Raw genomic sequence first — 25,390 nt, 5'->3', positions numbered from 1 at the left:
ACACATGCTGCTTGAAGACAAAATTCTTCTGGTATCACATTTAACAGTCAAGTCAGGAAACACACAACAACAAAGGAGACCCACGCTGCTCAGGACAGCACAACTGATGTCACATCAAACTGTACAGTCCTAAAGCCATGGGAGGAACTAGGAAAGTGCATTTCAACAGACACAAAATTGTAAATTAAATTTAAGAGATAAAGTGTCACTCTAACTTTTCTATGGACTATTTCAACAAAGTGGTCTAACTAGCTGAAAATTCAGTGTTCTCAGAAGTAACATGTCAGCAATAAGTAACCAACATGACAACAATTACATTACCCCTTTGTAAAAAGAAGAAAAGAGACAATGGCAAGTAAAGAGAAAATCAGAACAGGGACAGTATTGGTTTTTGTTTTTGTTTTTGTTTTTTTTTTGTGTGTGTGTGTGTGTGTTTATGTCTGTGTGTGTTTAAGACTTATTTTATTTATATGTATGTTTGTTTTATTGTCTCTGCGGAGGCCAGAATAGGGCATTGGATCCTGGAGTCAGGTCAAGAATGCCAGAGAGGATTCCTGTGTTGTGACAGAATGGGTGTAGTCCCCGTACATGTGTTCTTGCTACCTTTCTACTGCAGTTCCTGCTTTACCCTTTTTTGTGCATTCTTTGTTTATCTAACTAACTCCAGTTCATATCTAGAGCATTATATAATACCACATCCCTTACTTAGCTTTCTTTACCCTGCATTCAGCTCCCTTGGTGTGTGACTGTATATACTCTGTACTGTCACAGTGTTACGGTCCAGAATTCACTGAAGGAAAAGCCCAGATTCAAGTAATACGAAAAAGCAAAAAGTATTTCTTCAGCAGAGAATTCTAGCATGCTGGGGTCACCACGTTCAAAATGGCAGAAAGGGGAATTCCTACTGTGGCTATTGACCTTGATTGTGATTGTCTGGTGCCTGTGGAGGCTAAAGTCAGGACTTGGGTGCTATTCAAACCAGTAGTTAAGCGACCTTATCTTCTGTGGGCCAGATGTCTTGGCTGTTTCTAATTGGTTGTTCTTTTTCTGTGATTTTTCTCTGTAACTCTCAGGCCTGTGTTGTCTGGCAAGAAAATGAAGCCTGTCATGGTCAGGTTTATTTAGCTAAGCTCTCCTAACAGCTTTTTGTACACATCACTAATGGAGAATCTTTCTAGTAATTGAAGATGTCTGTATGTAACTATCTTCCCTTGGAATTTGAGCTCCTTGAGACTAGAAATAATATCTTTCTTGTTCCTTTGCTGTTAGTATAATACCTGATACAGAGTAGTGACCCAAAAGCTTGTTAAACTGCAGTAGACAATCACAATGCTTGAAAAAATAGTAGGACCCATATAAAGAGGTGTGAAATAAGGAGAGGATGGAAAAGTGCTGAAGTGTTATGCATTGACTTGGAAATGCTTAAGAGGAATATTGGTCAAGAAAAATGCTGAAATAAGGAATAGAAAATGAAGGAAGAATAATACTGAAATTTAATTTATATTTTTATTAGCAGATGGTTAAACAGAGTGAGTATTCAAGTAAATGGTACCAAGAGAGAGACACCCCCCACACACACACACACAAAATGTATTTCTGGGAAAGTGAATACACAATTTACAGCAAAAACTAGAACATCATTGGGGATTGTGGTACCTCCTGAGAACCCATTCATATGCTTGAACTTCTTTTCTGATGCAAAGTTTTAGACACTTTCGTAGGCTTTTGTCTGCCTGCGAGTGCCACAAGATGGTTGTGGTTCTGACAGGCTCCAGCATTGTTACCGAGGGTTGGATCGGTTGTTGCTGTATCATAGTTAGTGCAGTCCATGGAAATATGACTCAAGGCAAGGTTATCCACACTGTGAGAAGAGTAATTGAAAACCATCTGGAGAAAGGCTGACTTGGTGTTAGTCTTTTGTTTGCAAAGAATAACATAGCACTTGGGGAAGAATGTACAGCAAAGAATCCCATAGTTGGATATCAGAATGACTATAATCTCCACAGCAGGCAAATACTTACCGAATGTGGTAGCATAGACTGGGATGAATGTGATCCAAGCTATGAAGTAAATAAGCATGCCAAAAGTCAGGAACTTGGCTTCATTGTAATTCTCAGGAAGTTTCCTCCCCTTGAAAGCAAATGCGAAGCAAATGAAGGCCAGGAGTGCAATGTAGCCCAGCATGATACCAAATGCAAGCACAGATCCTTCTTCGCATTCCAGGATAATGACTCTAGGCATGGCGGTGTTCTCCTCCACAGCAGGTGCTGCCAGGACCAGCCAGAGTGTGCAAATGATCACTTGGATGCCGGTGCAAGAGAGGACAATAGGGACTGGCTTATAGAGACACTTCAGGAAAGTCTTCAGCTTGGGGTCAAAGCTGAAAGCTAGCAAAATTTTCAGGGACTTGATCAAAATACAGGAAACACAGAGAGTAAAGCTCACACCAAACAGGGTCTGCCTGATCTTACAGGAGAAGTCTTGTGGTTTGCCGATGAAAAAGCCTGTGCCGGCAAAGTTAAGGGCATGGCAGATGAGCATCAAGTAGCAGACCACCAATCCCCCAGATGACTTCACCACGGGTGTGTTTAGGTTTCTTGTAAATATTATGCCAATGGCCAGAACAAAGGCTATTCCTAGTAGGGAGAAGGCGATGAGGAGGACAGCCAAGGAGTCATTCCAATCCAGATACTCCACTTCCCTCTCAAAGCACGATGTGCTCCTTTCTGGGGCCCACTGTGTTTCGTTGTTGCATAAAATGCAATGATCCATATCTAACAAGGAGAGGAGATTGGTTAGGTCGCAAACATTTAAACTATGTAGTTGCCCACTATACTGTAGAGAAAACAAGCTCTGGGGAGGTCATACTGTTTACTTATTCAAGTAAAACCTACACAGAACCCGACGAAAGTGGGAGAACACAGTAAATGGAAGAGATGAGAAAGATGGGAAAGGGTGATAGAGAAAGCCAAAAGGTCAGCTGGGACATGATTCTTCAATAAATCTATGTACTCCAGAGAGACACTGGTCTCTTATGAATGTGCTGTTATTGATGGCAGTTTGGAGACCCTGTTCAGAATGTGGTTTTGGAATTCACACCTTTCTCCCTTTATACCTATGATTCTTGTAATCCTGTCTAAGCTAACTGAACTGTGTAAGACTATTTCTGAATCTCTCTTTCTCTCAAGGACAAGAACAAATCAAAATAGGGGCTGGGGGTGTAGCTCAGTGGTAGGGCATGGGCCTAGGGAGGGGCTGGGGTTGTAGCTCAGTGGTAGAACACAGGCCTAGAAAGAGGCTTTGAGTAGCTCAGTGGTAGAGCATGGGCCTTGTATGCACACGGCCCGAGATTTGATACCCAGCAGTAAAAGAAAGAAGCTATAAAATAAAAGATAAAACTGGATTAACATACAGTAAATTCAGCCTAAGGGACATAATTCAGAGGTGCCACTGTGCATGCAGAGGTGTCACTGCAGCTACCTGTTTGGTTACTGTAGTGGTTTTCTGGGCAGCTCACACATTCATAGCAGCAAGTGTGTTGACTTCTTGTGACTTTCTTCATTTGACCAGGACTGCATTCCTTGGAGCATTTAGATAGAATTTGCTACAGTAAAGGAAATTAAAAAAAAAAAAAAATTAAAAAGAAAATTATCCTAGCCATTCTTCATTTAGTAGAATTTTGGGTCTTTTTTTTTTTTTTTTTTTTTTTTGTAGCATTAAAATTTTTTGGTCATCTTAAGCAAGAACAAGCTTAAAATATACAAAATATTTTGCATGAGAAAACTGCTTTAGAAAACATACTTTTTTTTTTTTCTTGATGACAGGGTCTCACAGTGTAGCTCTGGCAGCTGTACAGAACTAGCCATATAGAACAGGCTGGCCTTGAATTCACAGAGATTAACCTACCTATGCTTCCAGAGTCCTGGGGCTTAAAGGCATTCGCTATCATGCCTGATGACACTTAGGGCTTCTATAAGCAAATCATGGAAATTAGCTCTTCTAGAGACCTTCCAGCAGAGAGAAAAGCACATATTTGTAAAGCAGAGAAATGAAATGAGGGTCTCAGAATTGCTAATTCCATGCTGAAAGAAGAATTCTGAAAGAAAAATGGGACTGTTGTATTTTTAAACAAGATTTTAAAAATTCACATGCATGAATCTTCGTATCTCTCTCTGTATGAGCTTGTGTGTGTGTCTGTGTGTCTCTCTCTGTCTCTCTGTGTGTGTGTGTGTGCCATAAGATGGTGTTGCATCCCTTGGAGCTGGAGTCATAGGTAGCTGTGAGTCACCAATGTGGGTTCTGGGAACTAAACTCCGGCTCCCTGGAAAAGCAGTTAAGTGCTCTTAGCCACTGAATCATCTCTCCAGCCTCTAGACTTTTATACTTCTAAAAGAAAGTTCTTAATATGACATACCTTTTAAAAAGGAGACCAGCGAGGGAGTGTGGGGTTGGGGAGGGAATGAGGGAGCGGGATACAGCTGGGACACAGAGTTAACAAAATGTAACTAAAAAGAAAAATAAAATAAAAAAAAGTGATAAAAAAAAACAAAGCAATGGAATACTTGGAATTTAAAACTGTTGGAATTTTTTTAAAAAAATCTAAAATATGTGACAACTGAGCTACATTGAAAGCTTAGATGTGTTTTTTTTTTGTTTCGTTTTGCTTTGTTTTGAGGCAGGATCTCACTGTAATCCCAGGCTCATGTTCTCCCATTTCAGCTTCTCCAATACTGGGATTATAGACACTCACCACCATGCCTGGTTGAGGTGCAGCAATGTTAAACAGAATGCAGCAGGCACAGAGTCCTTTCATTAAGAGAAAGGAAGACATAAATGAAGGAGTGAGGGCTGTAGAATTGCAGGTGGATGGACATTAAGGGGAAGGTAGGAGGAGAGGGGGTACTGGGGACAGGGAGGTACTGGAGGCAGGACAGGGAGCACTTAAAGAACAAAACACTAGCTTTTACCTGGAGAGAAATACGCAGTGGAAGAGTTCTGAGCAGAGCACTGTCTTTTCCAGGATGGCGTCTTAAGACTGAGGGGGTATGAGTGTAAGAGGAAGAGTTTCAAAGCTAACACACTAACTTGGGTGAGAGGTGGCTGCGGCTTGCTGTGGAGCAGCAGTGCTACAACCAGGGAGGAAATGGTAGTCAGACTTCAGACCCACCCTGGAAGTTACACCTGCAGTGGCTTTGCAGTGTGACAAGCGTGTTGTGTGATACACTGAGGACAAGAACGCCCTCAGGGTGTCTCATGAGCAACTGAGAAAGAAGAGTTGCCATTTTCTGAGACTTGGAAAAGAATAGCCAGAGCTTTGTTTTAGAGATAGTCAATGCGGACAACAATCAGATAGATAGCCACAGAGAGATGCCAGTTTGGCAGTCGGCACTTATTTGAGTTAAAAGATAAAAATCAAGAAGCCAGTAGCCTCCCACAGAATGACATTATTTGAAGACTGGAGCCTGATAAAGTCACTAAACAGAGAAAAAAGAACAGGACTGAGCCTGGGCATCCTAGTGTTTAGAGGTATTGGAAAGATAAGGACCCAGCAAAGGAGACAGAGAAATGGTGGCACAGAGGAAATCAGGGGAGTATGGAGTCTAGGAAGCAAATAAGGCCGATAGTGTAAAGGAAAGAATAAGTAGCTGTTAAATGAATTATGATGATAAATGGATTTAATGTGAGTTATACAAACAATTTTGATAGATTATAAGCAAGCTTAAAAGGGAACAAAAGGAGAAGACTTGGGGCCAGTCAAGATATTTAATGTTTTCAAGGAGTTTCATTGTAAAGAGAAACAGAGGCTTGGGCAGCAAATAATATAGGATGTGGGAAATCTGTGCAGCTGCAGCCTTTTGAACATGGGAGAAATAAAGCAGATTTATATCACCATGTGGGCAGTGCAGAAGAGAAAATCGTGGAGGAGGGTGCAGGAGACTGTGAAGTCGACAGAGCAAGTCCTTAAATGACTGAAGGGGTTGGGGCCCACAGGTTCAGCGGAGGTGCCACTTGAGGAAGAAGTACAGCAATCCATCCACAGGGCCAAATGGAAGTCAGAAGACCAGGCACGGAATTGCTACAGGAGGCACTACAATTCTTTCTTCCATTACTTTACTGTTTGTAGAACAGAAAGCAGGATCAACTGAAGGTGATAGAATGTGCTCAGGGAAGAGTATAACATGGCCAACTAGCAAGAGAAAGGAGCTCTAAGATTGTCAGGAAACACTCTGATTGATTGCCCAGCAACACTGAAAGTTCACTGAACACTGGAGATCAGGAATCTAATGAGATAGCAGTGAACAATACAAGGCTTGTATTCCAGCTTCTCTTGCCCCAAGTTCATCTACTTAGGAGATGCACACAGACTTGACCACACAGTGAGTTGAATTTTGCCAGTATTGAGAAATGAGAACACTGAAGTGAAAGAAGTGAGGAGAACTGAGGGCATATGCAAGAGTGTTATACTAGTTGGCCACAGGACTTAGGGAGGAAGGTGGAACAGGGAACAATATGATGATCACGAGGTTCTGCAGGAGATTAGGATGTTTCCAGGTAATATACTAGGTGACTTGAATTCAGCAAAGCCTACGACAAAAATCACAAAAATCAAGTATCCTGAATTCACGTTTTGCTTCTTGGCTTTTGACGATGAAAACGTTGTGCTGCAGGTCATATTCTGCCATTTTTGTGACTGTCATGAGGCCATTGATCTCCTTCCACAGCACCACATCGTAACCAGTATTTAAGTCCCCATGGGCATCAAAGTGAAAGGAATTCTTCCCGTCAGTGAATGTCACATTTTTCAGCACGTCAAGTAGCTATGAAAGGTAAAAGTGTGAGTGAACATTCAACAGGAGTATCACATCCTTCATCCAACAGACTGGATCGTTGGGACTATTTCTTAAAGTGAGAAGAAAAAAGAAGGGACCTGATCTCTGTTTGAGGATGTTTAAATATCTAGTACACTTTAAGGAAGAACACCCCCCTTCCCCATCCACTAGGGCGCTAGATTTGCTTTTTGTAGAAGTTTTCCTATGTGAAATTGTTGCTACCCAGTTTGTGCAATGGCAGCCACATTCAGATTGTGCTGGGGAGAAAGAACACCAGAGTTGGAACTAAGAGAGCACAGTCTACTGCTTACTTAGGAGTAAGCACTCTCACTGCATTCATCATGGCCAACTGGTTGCCTAAGTCCATGGTTCTATGTGGCTTTGATGGATTAAAAAACTATGGGATAAGGCAGAAATTTTTCTATCTGAGTAGAATCACTCTACCCTGTGTCTTTTTGGTTAATTTTTAAATGTTTTTATTTCTGTCAATAGACTAAAAGAAAAATCAGCTTATATTTTAAGGTAAATACATTACGTATTATAGTCACGTAAATGGCCAAATAATCCCCTTCTCAGTGTCAAAGTGTGCACTCCTTGTGTTACTTGTCCCTACAGGATTATTACTTCTTTTAAGGAATATAAATTAATTGCTTTAGGAAAGCAGAATATATCAAAGCAAACCTGATAGAATTGAAAACAAAAATGCTGTCTTATTTTCAGGGCTTTGGTTGTAACTCAGAGGGCAGAGTGCTTTTATAGCGTGTGTAAGGCCTGGGGCTCATTCCTCAACACCACTGCAGTGAGCATGGCATCACACAGCTGTCATCCCAGCTCATGGGGTAGGAGTGGTGAGAGTAGGGGCAGGGTGGTGGTGGGAGGATTGGGAGTCCTAGGCTAACCTGGGCTGCATGAGACCTGGCTTCAAAAATAATTTTTTTAAAAAAAAAGATTTTAACATTGCCTGGAATAAAAAAGAAATGCGAAGGGAACCAAAGTAAATGAATAAGTAAGCACTTCAAGGATAAAGTTCTTCAGTAAACAAGATAACTTCAGTGTCTCACCGGTACCCATGAACTGTTTTAAATGTGCTCCTTTCTTAAGCAAAACTAGCACAGAGGGTTAGTATAAATGCATGTCCGCCCAGTTACTGAGCCTAAAGCTTATTAATAAATCTAATAGGTCTCTGTGTCATTTATTTGGGAGCTTTAACGAATGATTAGAAAAGCCCTCCAAAGCATAAGTTATCTACTTCATACAGGTTTCAGGTTCCAAGGTAATTCAACTGCACGCCAAATTGTAAGAAGTTCCATCTGGCAAAGTCTGGAGTACTTTTTGGTAAGGACTCCACATCACGAGTCCCTTGACTCATTCGTTTCCAGCTTCCTTTCAAGACTCCAGTCCTGTGATGTTTTCTGCTCTCTGGAGATACTGGCCTTTTAGAGAATGTTCTTTAAGTTGCCAACATTGAACTCACTGCCTCAGTTATGTGCTACACTGCCATTTCAAGTTTGTAGGAAAAGCTGTAGTGTCTGTTCCTGCATGATAGCCAGCTCTATAATCATCTGATCACATACTACATTGGCTGCTGTAAGAAGGGATTCTGTTTTATTCCCCAGGGTATCATCAGCACTCACAACACAATGATGGAACACTGAGACACCCAACAAATACTTCCTGAGTAAACATGTGGGGAATGGCTATTAGACATTTTCTCATCTCCTATGTGCCACTCACCACCTTGTATAGAATCAAGTGGAAGAAAAAAAAAAAGCCAAAACCACTCCACTATAACATGAAGAAGGTTCACTCACACATACCTGAAGAACGTTATAAATCTGCCAAAATAAAATAAGGGTGACTGTGTGCTGTCCCTCAATACTGTTCTCACCAAACACAGAGCCAGAATGCTACCCTAACTCCACTGCAATGTAAGTTTAGTTGGACCATTAAAACTACTCACAAAGTGTCTTATGAATATTAGGTCATTTTGCTGGAGGGTGGAGGGGTGCTGAAGAGACTAGGAATGCATCCTTGATTAGGAATCCTAAATGTTAATGATTTGTTTTAAAATTTAATGTCTTATAAAAATCTTCTTTACAAAAAGACCTCTGATTGCATGCCTTGTCACCCAAATAGGGCACTCATTATTATTTGGCTTGCTTACATCATGATCAAAGGAGCACCTCACCCTTTTTCAATCTGTTTTCTAGATTAACAGGGTCTCTGGGGAATAAAAAGCAACCTTAGACCCCCTAGTGTTTAAATAAAAATGCTTAGATTATACTTTCCCAAGTCTTTTCTTCAAAATTATTTGAGATTTCTTTCTGATTGAAAATACTTTCCTGAATCTTTGATAGATCAATAGTGGTCTTTGTTTCTATGTCTCTTATGAGAGTCTTCCTAATTTTTTTTCTTGTGTACCATGTACATTCAAGGACTGGTCTCCATTTCTCTCTTCCAGTCTCATTTCTAAAGTTGAGCTCAGCCATTTCATTATGATATTCTGCTTCTTAAAACAAGAAGAGCTTTTCTGTAGTGCTCTAGGTAAAAGGTATTGAAATGTAGAGAAAATGCCATATGGAATGTGGTATACGGAAGAAGAGTGATTGTAACAAAGATAATTTAGAGGTTTTTTTAATCCCGCAATCCCTTGTTAAGGTTTTATAGTACAAAAGAAGTGCTTTCAAGCAGATGTTTAAAAATTATTAGAAATGTGTGTACGTTATTTAGAAGAGTTTTTAATTTCAATGAAGACCCTAATCACGAGTTATTTATATTTTAGACTTTTGGCTTTCAATGTAGCAAAAAAAGCCCTTGAAAATGAGCAGCATATACCTCACAACATGTACAACGATTATGCATCTATTAAAAATAAAAATAAGTACAATTTTAAAATGAGTGATTTAAAACCCATGTTTCAAGGGTTGAGGATGTAGCTCAGAGGGATGCAGCTCAGTTACTTGGTGTATATGAGGCCCTGAGGTCAAACTCCAGACCCTAAAAGCAAAACAATGTAAGCATAACAGCAAACTAAAGACAAACAAACAAACAAAACCCTTGAAGTTCATACATCTAAATGTGCAAGCAGGTTACTTTGGTCATCAGGGCTTATATTGCAGATGATTAAAACATAAATATTAGGGGCTAAGTTGAAGCTCCTGGTAGCATATGAAGCTCCTAGTAGCTTGCACAGGGCCAGTTGTTCAAGTCTACGCAACAGCAAAAAAAGTGATGATGGCAAAAATACAAATGGCATTCTAGATGCCACTTATGATCCAAACTGTCTTATTCTATTCTACCCTCTGTTCACTTAAAACTCTAAAGGACATATATGTTCTAATTATGATACTGTCTCAAGGCCTATAAGTCTGGTTTTAAGTTTACATGATTGAGAAGTTTTATTCTCACAAGTAAACATTATTATTAAAAGAAGTACTTTCTTTTACATGCTTTGTTCAAGGTCATTAAGAGAAAATTCATTTTCCTACTAATTAGAACCATATTAAACTTTAAGTTTTTCTGAAATAATCCAAGAAAAGAAAGAAAAACATTGATTTATGCACACTTGGTGTTCCATTTAAGCTTATATTTTTATAATTGCCCTAACAACATTCCTTCCAAGATGACTAAATGAGGCTGAAGAGATAGCTCAATAGCTAAGAGCACTGACTGCTTATGCAGAGGACCCAGGTTCCGGTCCCAGCACTCCTATGGTGGCTCATGGTGGTTCACAACCATCTTTAATTCCAGTTCCAGTGGCTTCAGTGCTCTCTTTTGGCTTTAGTAGGCATTGAATTCACACAGTGAACAAACATACATGCAAGAGGGAGAAACTCATACATATAAAACCAAAAAGTAAACCTTAAGGATAAAAACAAATCACTAACCTCAAGCCCTTCAGAGAGCATCCTACTTAAGACAGTAAGAGTATTTAACCGGAGGACAGGATTACAATCTACCTGCTGCACAATTATAAGGACATAAGAAGACTAGGACTGGAGCCATGTTTATGGCTCCCTCTTGTCTTTAGTTTTCTCATATACAGGATGAGCATCCATAATCCAAAAATGCTACACATCTGAGTTTTTGAGCACCAACCTAATAGCACCAGTGAAAAATTCTACAGGTGACTTCACTGACATGACATAGCTGCACTAAAATATTGCATAAGACTGCCTTCATGTTATATGAACAAGGAAAACACAAGCAAAGATGAATTTTACATATAGACTTTGTCCTATACCTAAGCTAATCTAATCCAAAACATGTATAGCACTGAACATATCAGATAAAGGAAATACTATAGTATTTAGCAATAACCAAAATAATCTTTCAACTTCTATGGTCTAATTCTTATGGGTAAAGACTGTTAAACAATATAATGTGTATAAAGCACTGGAAAAAAATCCATAAATTGGCAGAGGAATATAGCACTTTTAACAGAATCATTTCAGAAAATAAAATGAAACTTTGGAGCTTAGGGAAAGAAATGAGGATAATGAGTATCATTAAGACTAAAATGTTATATAAGCAATACAGGTCATAAAAAGACTGCCAGTTTCCACTTGCAGAAGGGATAAAGTTAGGAGTAGGTACTACTAATGATACTCTGTTATGCTTGCAGACAAGAATGTAGCATAACTGTCTTCTGAGAGGCTTCATCCAGCTGCTGATGAAAAAAGATGCAGAGACCCACAGCCCAACATTACATAGAAATCAGGTAATCATGTGGAAGAGGGAGATGAAGGAACCAGAGAGGTCAAGGACACTACAAGAAAACCTACAGAACCAACTAACCTGGGCCCATAGGGACTCACAGACTGAACCAACAACCAAGAGCATGCCAGGAACCGACCTCGCCCCCTACACATATGTAACAGATCTATAGCTTGGTTCTCATGTGGATCTACTAACAACTGGAACAGGGGCTCTTTCTGACTCTATTGCTTGCCCTTGGACTCCTTTCTGCTAACTGGACTACCTTGTCTAACTAGCCTAAATAGGAGAAGATGTGCCCAGTTCTACCTCAATGTGATATGCCAAGGCAGACTGATATCCACAGGAGGCCTCATCTTCTCTGAGGAGAATGGGGGCCAGGGGAGAGGAGAGAGAGGGACTGGGAGGGTAAGCTGTCATCCAGATATAAAATTAATGAATTAATTAATGGAATAAAAATAAAGAAAAAGAAAGAAGAGGTATCATGAATCTTTGTGAAATAAAGCAAGAGGGGAAATGGGGAGATGATGGTAAGTGAACAGGTTTGGGATGCAAATTATTCCAATAATTAATCCCAACAATGTAAACGAGTACCTCCCATGGTTGAAAGCTTTTGGGTTTCTGGCAGTCTCGAGCCTGGCACAGATCCCGAATGGCATGGCCAATTGCAAGCACTGCAAGCTGAATGCTATGAATGAGTCCCGGCTCAGTATAATGCCAGAGGAAGTTATTTCTCATGAAATGGTTTTCAGTGGTCTTGGCAGTGTCATAGGTCAGAGTTGCCTGAGAAGAGTTAGAAATGCATTGACTCAAATCACCATCCTTGATGTGTTTACAGGCAGAAAAAACCTTGGCAAATTCACGTAGGGGTTTGTTATTGTTGTTGGGATACAAACGAAGAGTTTGAAGAAAAGAATGGAAAGAAGATATGTTTCCTCTCTTAAAGGTAAACCCCACCACTTTGCCAAGCTTCTTGACATTAGGAATGGTGATAATCTTGGTAGCAGTTGACCAGTTATCGCTAGCTATCCAGATCTTACTTATTTTCCTTTCAATGGCTTTTCTGAAGAGATTGAAAACATGGAATTTCCTCAGAAATACCACGATGACATTAACCTGGGCTTCTGCAATGATCTTCTCCAGTGTGTGATTGATTTTGACTTCAATGGTATTATCTGAGAGGAAGGCTGGCAAAACTTCTTTGAAGGCGATGCACACATTATTTGCAGCAGCCTGAATTGCTAATGTGTTGAGAGCCAGTCTTCCATAGTCATCATCTGTTGTTAAGGCACCGATCCAGTTCCATCCAGATTTTTGAATCAGGTGGGCCATTGCTTTAGTTTGGTAGAAGTCACTGGGCACAGTCCGTAAAAATGAAGGAAAGCGGATTTTGTCACTCAGGATTTCTGCGGTGGAGTCGTAACTCACCTGGAAGTAGACAGAATTTTTGAGTTATGGTAGAGGAGCACAGGAGCCAGTCATGTTAAGCTCGTTTTCCTTTAATTCCTATAGCCTCTTCCTAAGTTAAAAGACTCATGTTAGCACCCAAGGATGTTTAGTTATATGGTCTTCTTTGAATCTGACTGATGTTGTTACAGAAAGAGATCAGGGGAGGCCCTTGGAGATATGTGTCTTTTCTGAATCAAGTTAAAAACAGTCAGAAACTGGTTCTTGATACTGCAAACATGACTCCGTAGCTAATTCCCTGATTCTTTCATAAGAACAAATGTGCTCAAAACCAATGTACAGAAGGAACTAGAACAAGAACCTACCTGTGGCATGAGCTGTAAGTTCAACATCCTTGAGACAGCCATGGATATTTCAGAGTAGCCAGCACCTATGACAGCCTTTACCCTTGGTATGTAGCTGGAGTAGTCACATTGAAAGGCCACTGTTTCTCTAGAATAGTTGAATTTAGAGAGGAACCTCAGAGTGGCTGCCACGGCTGCAGTAACTTCAGCACAAGTGTCATAGATTTCATACCCCAGTTTGACTCCAGATAACAGTGTTGAGTTATTGATCATCTCAATGCTGTGTATCATAGCCAGAGTTTGAAGAAACACTGATATTTCAAAGCTGTTGAGAAACAAGAATTTTCTGAAACAAAACTGTTTTATTTGGTGTGCAGCTACCTCATCTCATCCATATTTCTGCCCTTTGGTGAATAATTTTTGGATGAGTCAAGCTGATTTCAGGTAAAGTGTGAACTTTATTTGACAATAACCTTATTTTTACCCTATTCTTTGATCATAATTTTTAATAGAATACCTGTATTTATTTGTTCACAATTCATAAATGTAAACAATTTATCTTTCAAAACTATGTTTTTAGTTAAAATAAAATTGTATCACTGCCCCTTCCCTTTTCCTTCTCCACCCCCTCCTAGTACCCTCACTCAAAATCCTCTCATGTCCTCCCAACTCTGGCTGATAACCTCTTTTTCTTATGTATGTACATATGTATGTATGTACATATGTATGTATGTATGTATGTATGTATGTATATGTATATATATACATATACATTAAGTTATGATTTCCTGAAAATTACTATTTATCACTTTGGGATGTATGAGGATGAAATGTGGAAAATCATTGATATACTCTTCATTTAAAAAGAAGTGAGAGAAGATATTAGTAGATTACCTCATAAATAACCACATTTTGTTTTCTTAGTCCCTTATATCTAAGCTCCATGGCCTTGGATTCTCCAGTACTCAGAACAAGGACCAGGAAATGCCAGTACTTGCTAACACCCTGCTCAGTATTGAGTAAAAAGCATTTCTCTTCAATAGTGACAATAAAGTCAAATGTTTAATTAGTTGTAATTTTTTTCTTTCTGGAAGAAATTTGTTAGATCAAATGTTTCATTTATATCTATCATTGCTTATTGGCTTAAAATTATGGGCTTCAATTCTTTGGGCACCAATTTGGTGCTTTAAAAATCTTCAATTATTATTTTGTGCCATTTCAGCTAATCACTGGTTATACTAACAGCAACCGAAATGGGATGAAAGCCAGAAAGTGTTCTTACTGTGACACAGGAACTGTAGGCTATCTGAAGGCATCTTAACTGAAATTAGAAAGCACTATTTGATAAGAAAACAAACAGGGGATCCAATACTCTGCAGGTCAGTGCAAAAAGGATCAAGAGCTGAGGCTAGTCTGGGATATATAAGGAGACTTTGGCTCAAAACAAAACAGACAGAAAAGTAAAATAAAAAGGGAACATAATATTATGACAAGTTACAATCAGAATTTTCAGTCACAGGGAAGCCTGTGGATCACATTATCAGATCAATTAAAGCTGATGCTGCCTATGTCCATGACCTCATTTTTTTTTTTTTTTTACATATGGAAACCACAAGTCAATTTCACAAAACCAGTGTGTCCTAAAACTGAAGTTAACTAAAACATATTGTTTTTCTTAAAAAACAAAAACCAAACCAAAACAGAACAAAAAAACCCAATCCATCTGTAACACCTTCCCCCAGTTTTAGTTACAGGATACTATGTCAAGAATTACACTGCATGCTGCAATTCACTCACTCTCACTAACAAGGAAAAAAGGACATTCTGATCCTTACGATCGTCTCAACTTAATACCAAAGGACTGGATTATTCTAGAATGAAGTGAATACAGCACTGATGAAATGTGAGCATACAAACCTCAAAAGTGGACTTTTAAATAAGGCATAAAACAATAAACCTATGCTTATAATAACGAAGTGCATGCCGTGGGTGACAGAAATATAAGCATTGTGTGTGTGCTGTAGTGCTGGACAGGTTACAACATCTTTACAAGTGACTTCAGAGACTTTTTTAAAACAGGCATAGTAAAAACCAAACCAAACCAAACCCCACTACTGTAAAGCATTCTCTACCCCTGTGCTTGGAAGGTAATTGTACATATAGAGCTATACATCTATTTTAAGGACAGCAAAGCTAACTGGATGCAACTTCAAAATACACACATGCTCTATTTTATTAAAATGTCACTGCAGGCAAACCACCTGAGTGTCTTAGTCTTACAGCACAATCTTGAATTCTAAGTGAATTATTTTTTTGAGTTTTACTCACCCAACACATTTTTGGATTTGTGGTCGCCTGGGATGGTCATTTGTGGACAACATTTTTTCATGGATGGCAAACAAACCTCCAATCATGATATGTCCAGGAGAAGTGATAGCCACAAAGTCATCTGGGGTGTGGCAAGACTGGAAGGTACCAAGAATAACCATGAAGCAGGTAATTACTATAATTAGTAGTGCCATGCTCCTGTCTCAGTTGCACAATTCATGAGAGATATTAGGAACCATTCAGCTCAGATACCAACGACCATTTCCCCTAAACGCCTTAGGAACATAGAATAATGTCAAAGGCTAGAAATGTTCAATATTCAGATTCTTGATGACAGTGAAAACAGTTCCTTCAGCAACAAGAACATGTCAGATTTTAAGAGTCTTTGGTGCTGAGCCACGTGACAATGGGCACGTGAAAGCTAGGGATAAGCAAGCTGATAGACTTGTAAAAACAGATCTTTGGAACATTATATTCTTTTGCTCCAGAGGGATGTCAAAGGATTTTCTTTTGAAATATGTTATAGCCAACATCCTGTTGGCTTTTCTTTTGAAATATATATAGTCTTCTTTCTGGGAGAGGAGACTGGGAATGTTGTTCTGCTTAGAAAATGGACAGTTTCTATATTTTCAAACATACTGTTTTCAATGCAAAAAATTACACTAGTTGGTCAGCTATTTAGAAGAACATTATTTTGCTTTTTTTTTCTCCTAGAAATTTAGGCTTTCAAAGATGAAATTCAGTTGGTGTAAGCTTTTGTCCCTTCGGTGTTATTCATGCTAGTAGTAGTAGAAGATACAAATTCTGGGCAAAACTAAAAATAAGATGATGCTTATTAAAGAGGAAAAAAGATCTGTCATAGGTAACTCATTGTCATTTATATCATTGTGATATATATATATATATATATATATATATATATATATATATATATAGCCACAGATACATTAATATAAACTTTGAACATGTTTTTAAATGCTTACACATTAGGAATAACATAATTTTGCAGGAATCCTTTTTTATTTGTTTGTTTGTTTTGAGACAGGAACTCTCTGTGGAACTCTGGGTGACCTGGAACTCATTCTGTAGACCAGGCTGCCCTGAAACTCACAGAGATCCATCTGCCTCTGTCTCCTGAGTACTGGGATTAAAGGCATGTGCCACTACTGGAAACATGCTCCTTTAAAAAAAGAGATGTGAGTGCTTTGTTTGTGTGTACGTATGTACATTGGGTGCATGCCTTGTGCCTGCAGAAGTCAGAAGAGACTGGGGTAGAGGAAGTTGTTGAATCCCCTGGAACTGTTGTTACAGATGATTAAAGTTGCCATGTATGTGCTGGCGACCAAATGAACAACCTCTGCAAAAGCAGAAAGTGCTTTTAACTGTTGGCCATCTCTCCATCCCCAATGGCTATGTGTTGGAATTTCAGGGAGTAAAGAAACTTCAGTAACTTAGGAATCGTTGAGAATAAGTTTAAAGTTTATTTTTCAAAACCAGTCTTTTTTTTTTCTTTATTTTTCTTTATTTTTTTTTAAATTTGAAATTTTTTTTAAATTTTATTTTTCCTTTTAGTTACATTTCGTTAACTCTGCGTCCCAGCTGTATCCCGCTCCCTCATTCCCTCCCCAACCCCACATTCCCTCCCCGGTCTCCTCCCTGCCCCTTTCCAAGTCCACTGATAAGGGAGGACCTCCTCCCCTTTCATTTGACCCTGTTTTATCAGGTATCCTCAGGGCTGGCTGCAAAGTCTTCCTCTGTGGCCTAACAGACTGCTCCTCCCCTGGGGGGGGGGGTGTCAAACAGCCTGCCCTTGAGATCCTGTTAGAAATAGAAAGACAAATGGAATGTGCATTGAACGTATGACAGGAGTCTACCACAAAAGGCATCTGAAAGACTCTACCTAGCAGTGTTTCAAAGCAGACACTAAGACTCATAACCAAACCCTTGGCAGAGTGCAGGGAATCATATGAAAGAAGGGAAGTTAGTATGATATGGAAAGGATAGGAGCTCTACAAGGACCAAATATATCCGGGCACAGGGTCTTTTCTGAGACTGACACTCAACCAAGGACCATCTATGGACGTAACCTAGAACTTCTGCTCGGATGTGGCCCGTGGTAGCTCAGTAACCAAGTAGTTTTCCAAAGTAAGGGGAACACGGACTATTTCTAAAAAAACCAGTCTTTTAAAAATACTTGGCGGTATTTGTTTTACTTTGATATTTGTTCTGTCTATCTTTTGTTTTGATTTTCATTGTTTTTGTTTTTGTTTTTTCATTTAAAAGAAAGAAAGAATGAAAACAATTTGAGTTGGGTAGGGCGTTGGGGAGGATTTGGGAGAAGATAGGAGAGAAGAAAGAATATAATCAAAACATACTGAATAAAAATATTTTTAATTATATAAAAACATTGCAATAAGGCTGCCAATATGCATCAGCAAGTTAAAGCACTTGCTGCACAAAACTGGTGGCCTGAGTGCGGTCCCTGAAACCCATGGTTCGAGGAGAGACATGCATATACAAGCACTTATATACCTCATATACATGATGAAGAAAATAACAGTTGCTGTAGGAAGGCATTTCTAAGTCTAACACCTCTTGGAGGGTAGTTGATATCCTTTTAAAGGAATCTTAAAAGCTACTGTAGCATTTCAAATGATCCAGATTAGACGTAGATTCATAGAGGCATGAAGTTAGACTGACTGAGGAGTCACAGCTCATTACATGGCACTAAATGCTTTCTCCTTATGTTAATGTATATAAAACATATAAATACTGATCTCATTATTTTTACATATGTATTTCATGAACTTTGATCATAATCACTCCCATTATCTAAATGTTCTGACAAATGTTTTCTAGACTTTCCTACTTTCTGGTGAAAATGCTTTCTAAAAGGATGCAAGACAGTATTTTTCAGTTGTCCACAAACCTTGATAAATACAAACAAGTTTACAGACTTTTCACCTATTGCATAAATGCATTTTACTCAGCTTTCTTGTTGTTATTTGCATATGTGTGTGTATGGAATTGAATGGCTTTATGAATGTAGCGATTTTGCTCAGGCAAACTCAAAGTTCTCATAAAACTCAAGCTCAAAGATGATTTTTGGTAAAATTGTACTAAAAATAGAAAACTAATTTCCTGGCTGGTTAGGTTTGGTCAACTGGACACAAACTGGAGTCATCTGGGAAGAGAAAATCACAGTCTATGAGCATGGTCTGTTGGCACTTTTTAAATTGATAATTTATGGAGGAGGTCTCAGCCCACTATGGGATGTACCATTGAACATCAGGAAGGCCTGGGCTGTATAAGAAAATTAGCCAAGCAAGCCAAAGAAAGCAAACCAGCAAACCAGCATGCAGTTTTGCTTTAGGGTCTCAGCCTCAGTTTCCGCATGAAGCTATTGCCTTGGATCCTGTCAATAAACCCTTTCCTCCACACCTAGCTTTTAGTTGGCATGATTTATCACAGCAGCAGAGAAGTAAACAAGGCCAGCTATAAACGGGTATAAAGCACTTTGGACTGATTCTGAAGATGAGTTGTTCAGATCAGACATTTAAAAAAAATCATGATAAAGTTTATATTAACAACTTCACATGACTTACAGTTTCATCACCATTTAGCATTCCTATAATCTGACACAATAAAATTTTTCTCATTTCTATAAATTTTATAGAGATTTGCCTCCAAAGGTAGAAAACCAGAAGTTTTAGGTTGTAATTTGCCCTTCTAAGAACATATGGTAAAATGATCTCAAATCTTGAAAGCTGAAAGACTGAAGTCACTTTTCCCACCACTCAGCTATGCAATAGGGAGTGAGTTATGTTAACTCCTTGAGCAATAATTTTCCCATCTGTAATAATCAAGACACTAATATTTCTAATTGAGTATCATGTTAGACAAGCTAATAGATTTATAATGTTCCTTTATTATAGTAGACAATAATTATTTCCTTACTTTCTTTTGAAGACCAAAGCGAAGAATGTTTAATTCCAAAGTTCGGTAGAGGACAATGCTGCCACTTTTGATGAGAACTGATAGACTAAGATCAGAAAGGAGAGGAGAACCTCCCCTATCAGTGGACTTGGGGAGTGGCATGCATGCAGAAAGGGGAGGGAGGGTGGGATCGGGAGGGGAGGGGGGAGGGGCTTATGGGGGGATACAAAATGAATAAAGTGTAATTAATAAAAAATTTAAAAAAGATATTGAAATAGCATAATCACAGGCGAGATGTATTACTTACTTTTCTCCTTGCTGCAACCAAATACCTAAAATGCTGGTTATTAGTTTATGTTGTAGTGTTCAACCCATTATGGGTGGCACCATTCCCTAGGGAACTATATAGGATAGTTAGCTACGAATTAATCTGTGAGCCAATTAGTAGCATCCTTCTTGATTTCTGCCACAAATGTCTGGGAGGGAGTTCCTTGGTCAGTACTAATGCTGTATGGCAGCTAATGCTGCCTTTGAGTCCATGACTTGATTTTCCTTGATAACCTGTGAATTATAAGCCAAATAAACTCATTTTCTCCTAAAAAAAATCCACAGCTAGCTAAATAATTGTCCAGTAAAATTTCTCAAATAAGTTAAATATATTCCCAGCACAAATGTTTTTATTTTTTGTAATAGGACATTATTTAGCTATTGTCTTCTTAGAATGAAAACCTGTTACTGAATTAGGCATGAAGGAAGATTGGTATTATATTAATTATTTCAGAAACTCATTAAGCACAATGTCCTTTTTTTTTCTCTTTGTTTTTGGTGCTGGAAGTTGAATTCAGCACTCTACCACTGAGCTACACCCCGGTCCTGTACATACTATCTTGACTCCCACAGTTTCTATTCTCATAATAGTTTACTTTTGGATCAGGGTCAAAACTATTTGCCATTATTTAGATTATACTACTACCACATAAAGGTTTTCTTCTGTTCAAGAACAAACATAATAAAAATAACTATTCCTTTTTCTAAAGACTATGAATTTTAGCATAAGCAACTGTTTCTGCAGGATAAAGCTCTTGAAGGAAATTATGATATAGGATTTAATGGTGACAGTATCTTGATCATTCCTTTAATCTGAAGATTATCTATTTCTTTGTGCCAATTCTTATGTGAAGATTAACCACTAATAATACTTAAAGAGAATAGTATAGAAATGACATAATTACCCAAGTTACCCTCATAAAGGCACCACCGCATGATCTACAATTATAATGAGGAATAGAAATCAATGATAAAGATGCTTTATTCTAACATGATTTTGTAGCATTGGCAGTTGGATCACTTTTTTGATGATGAAATGATGAAACACTGTGGAACACCAAGTCAGACTCAAAATGGGACTCTGGATCCAGAGCCACAGAACACAACATGAGCACTTGATATGGCTTCTGCAAATATGACCCTGGGCACCTATGTTCCTTTAGCACTTGCTTTCCATCTCAACAGTCGGCTTCCCACTCACCCTCCTCAGCCAAATACTTCCCTTTAGTTTTTATATGAACAATCATATCAGAGCAAATTGTTTTCACAGCTACTTGCAATTTCAAAAACATTTTACTAATTTCAATACATCTTTAAAGTATGCAATTAAAACACTAGCATTTTAGTTATCTCCAAGAGTGGTTGGGGGAGGTAAACATAGCAAGGCTCATGAAGAGTACAGGGAACTAACCATCTGGTCTACCACATACAGACTCGGACAGACAAAACAGATTTGAGAGCTACCTTAGAAGGAGAGAAGCCAATGTTAAGTGGTAGACGCCAGGATCTACAGCCTAGAACAACAATAACCAGAACTTATGAATGAGTTCTCACTCACTGTTTTGATTATCAATCTACTTCACTTTTTTTGGAGGGGGGAGCTGCACACACACAACACTTAGCCTAATCAAACAGATATTCAAAACGTAATATTACAACTACGCTTTTTATTTGACCAACAATAAATGTGAATGTATTTTTTTCCTGCCTGAGATAGGCTTTTTATCCCACAGTAATCTCCATTATGGAGTCAAAACAGAAACTATTTCTGCCACAATTGGCATTTTCAACATGGATTTCTTGTGCAAATGTTTTAAAAGCTTAGTTCATTCTCCTATTATTTATTTAAAGTTTTTTTTTATGTGTTCATTGCCTCTTTTTGAAGATAGTTCATTACATCTAAAAATAAAATTATGAGTTTGGTTGTACAGTTAAATATGTTAGAATTGTATGGCTCTTGTCATCTTAAAAAGTTATAAATGAACTTATATTAAGCTAATTGAAACCAAGGTTTTTCACTAGATGTGGTCACCTGTTGTTACTATGCTGCTGTGATCACTCATAAAAATAAAACTATCAATTCATATTGCATAATATTGGGCCCTAGAATGAAATCAGTTCCCTATGAATCACAAAGTTCAGTGAAGTCTCTATTGGAGGGAAAGTGACAAGGCAAAGACTTAAGTCCCTAAGTAGTTCAGTTATACATATAGGTAAGAAATTTATTTCATTATATTAAATATCAAATATGCAAAAAACCAATAATAGTCCTTAACAAGCTTATAAAATAATTTAGTCAGATGTTGGTCTTTTAGAATTCTCTCCCAGTCAGGTTTCTATTCTGCTGGCTTGGAAACCACTTACTTCAGTATTTTATCATCATACCATACCATACTAGATAAACATTTTTTTCTCTAACTTAGGGCACTGTTGTAGGTCTCTGAATGGAATTCATGAAAGCCAGTGAATCTCTTGAAGTTGTAAAATAAACAAACAAAAACATTTTGAGTAGATGACCATATGAAGAGAGTATTCAGTGCTTTTCTCAGATTATCCAAAAGGTTCTGTTAATCTACCCATAAAGAAACACTATAAACTAGAGTAAGTTTGAACCTTGCTTCTCAGGAAACACAATAATGTTTTTGTTTCTGTTGTTGTTGTTTGTTTTGTTTTGGAGACAAGGTTTCCTTATATAACCTCCCTGGCTGTTCTGGAACTGGCTTTGTAGACCAGGCTGGCCTTGAACTCACAGAGATTGGCCTGCCTCTGCCTCCTGAGTGCTGGAATTAAAGACATGTACCACCATGCCTAGCTCAGTGATTGTGCCTTTGTTGTCAGATATTTGTAAAGCAAAGAACCCTCGCTAGTCTTCCACTAACTCATCATGTGCTTGATACACATAACTGCTTAGCATTAGTCAAAAGATTTTTAGTGAAATATTATAGCCCACAAATTATTTATCATTCCTTTTATAGTATAACACAGCTTAGGTCACTACCTATGAGGTTAAGCCTACCTACTTTTGCACCAAAAGAAGTACAAAATGCTATGTGTGTGTATGTATATATATTGCTAAAGTTAAGCAGCTATACAGTATATAATGCTTATTAGTTCAGGTCTGTCCATATGTTTATTTTTCCAAGCAATTTCCGTCCTTTATATTAATTTCTACCAGTAATACAAAATGCTAACTGCTATTTGGTTGTAACTTATATGTATATTGTGTAACACACACAAACACACATATGCATATACATACATATACATGTACAGTACACATGCATACCATAAGAGGAGAGCTTTAATATTTTGGGGGGCCATTTATCCCTATTCTTGACCTCAGGAATGATGGAGCTGCTCCTCATCTTCTCCTTTAATTTGCTTACAGCCCCAGTCACAAATACTATTTCACCAACTTAGCACTGCTATAAAACAGGCAATGAAACAAAAAGTTCCAAAGCATCAAACCATTATCTATGTCAGCATCCAGTCATTGCCTCACATTTCTTTTTGGTACTAAATCTCTTACATTTTGAACTGTATTTTCAGTGGACTCATTAGCAAAGCGGAAAGTTTTAATCTTTGTTTATAATCAACTGGCTAAGTTTGAAAGCTTTTTAAAACTGAATTAATTTTTTTGTGTATGAGTATTTTGCTTACATCTCTCTCTCTCTCTCTCTCTGTCTGTCTGTGTGTGAATCATGTATGGTGCTTGTGGAGATCAGAAAAGAGCATTGGGTTCTCTGGGACTGGAATTACAGATAGTTGTGTGCTGCCATGTGGGTGCTGAATCTTCTGGAAGAATAGCAAGGGTTCTTAATTGCTGAGCCACCTCTCCAGTCTCCAGAAACTTCTCTAGCTATTAAGCTCATTTATAAAATGAATGAAAAACAAACCTGTGAATCATTACTTTATTGCTGGGACAGAAATTTGTAGACGGGATAAAAGCCACATTTTTCAATCAATGTTTGATGTGTGTAGGAATTGTTGAAGTTTATTTTGCTCTTTTTCTACACGATAGTGTAGAATTTATAAAATACAGTCACTTCAGGAATATCAAACCCTTCTATCTCTGTGTTCTCATAATGCCCTAATAGAATAGTTTGCACATAGTACAGATGCTTAAATTGGGGAGACACTTATTTCTTATGACCCAGATACCTCAAAGTTGAAAAAGCATCAAGCATTCTTTTTATCTGAAGAGTATTTTCAGCCATTTAAGAAAAAAAAATCTGGTTTCCTGATGACTTTCTTGGTAAACTTACTCAATGTTCACAGTACTTATTAAAATCCACTACCCTTAGGTGTTACTCTGTTGTCCTTCTCCCCCATTGTGTTGTAAAGCTCTGTAAGAACAGAACTCATGGCTGGCTATACACTCACTAGAATATGTTCAGTATCTCATGAAGAGCGTACGCACAGTGGAAACTTACCAATTAGTATTGGGTCAGTAAGAAGAGCACATAAATTGGTGACTAAAATTTACACTGTTCTTCCTGGCTAGGTGGAGAGAGAGCACTAGAAAAACCACAAAACCCGGAAGAACGCTGAAGGATGAGTGATGGTGCAGACCACTGACAAGCTAAAAGCAGAAACTTCAGGTTTGCATCGGCTTCCTCCTGTTTGTGATTTCAGAAAAGAGGTTTGTTTGGGGAGCATCAGTAGCACCTGCCTCCATTTCTATTCATGCTCTGTGTTCTCCTAAGAGGAAAGAAACAAAGACCACACCTGGGTGAGGTAAGGCCCACATTCTGCCCACTGCTGGCTCGCTATTTGTCTTCAACGGACATGTTCCAAAAGTTCACAGTGTATGTGCCATGTTTGTGTTTTAAGTATAAATAACCATTCATACGTGCCATATAAGCAGCTCTTTGGCTCAGGCCAGTAGCAAAGCATGGCCACATCTGATAACAAGTAATTAGACAGCAAAGGCAGAGACTCTGTTCTGGGAGAAGGCTGTAAGACTATGTTTAGAGGCTGGGGTTGTAGCTTCGCTGGTAGAGTGCTTGCCTGGTGTGTATGAAGCCCTAGTACTGATTCCTTCAACAGAGACACAGGGTGTGAAGGTGCCTGCCTGCAATCCCAGCATTTAGAGGCAAGGACATGAGCTTCCTAAGGCTTTCGCTGTCTACTCAGCATTTTCAAGGCTAGTCTGGTTCTGTCAAAAAAAAAAAAAAAAAGAAGTAATTTTGTTCAGAAATAAAGGTCATTATATTATGTTTCTTTATTACTACAAATCAAATAAAACCTTAGAAATTTTGAGTAGACAGTGAGATAATGTTTAGTAAAAGAAAAAAAAATTAAATGTTGTCCTCTAAAAACACTAAATAAATGTCAAATATATTTTCAATTTTTCTGTAGAGACTATAAAGCTGCTGTTATTACATTTGTTTTGTAGTGTGTAAAAATAAAATCAAGAATATAGCAGATAGCTAGTTTAGAGAGATAAATTTTCCTATGATTGCTATGTAGAGTTCTGGTTGGTTAGATTCTTTAACAGAT

At 38.3% G+C, this 25,390-nt stretch overlaps 1 protein-coding gene across 1 annotated transcript; it reads right to left on the bottom strand.

Annotated features, from left to right (window-relative positions):
- Positions 1–1,671: 1,671 nt before the first annotated feature.
- Positions 1,672–15,819, bottom strand: Gprc6a (G protein-coupled receptor class C group 6 member A). The gene is made up of 6 exons (XM_055599470.1): positions 15,626–15,819; positions 13,319–13,622; positions 12,141–12,974; positions 6,608–6,818; positions 3,481–3,606; positions 1,672–2,774 (listed from the first exon to the last, which is right to left on the bottom strand). Exons 1-6 carry the CDS (start codon positions 15,817–15,819, stop codon positions 1,672–1,674), a joined length of 2,772 nt encoding a protein of 923 aa, XP_055455445.1.
- Positions 15,820–25,390: the final 9,571 nt, after the last annotated feature.

Source organism: Psammomys obesus, unplaced genomic scaffold (genome assembly GCF_907164565.1).
Source record: "Psammomys obesus unplaced genomic scaffold, mPsaObe1.curated_primary_1811, whole genome shotgun sequence".
Classification (NCBI taxonomy): Eukaryota; Metazoa; Chordata; class Mammalia; order Rodentia; family Muridae; genus Psammomys; species Psammomys obesus.
This window is presented reverse-complemented; position numbering and strand designations above follow the sequence as displayed.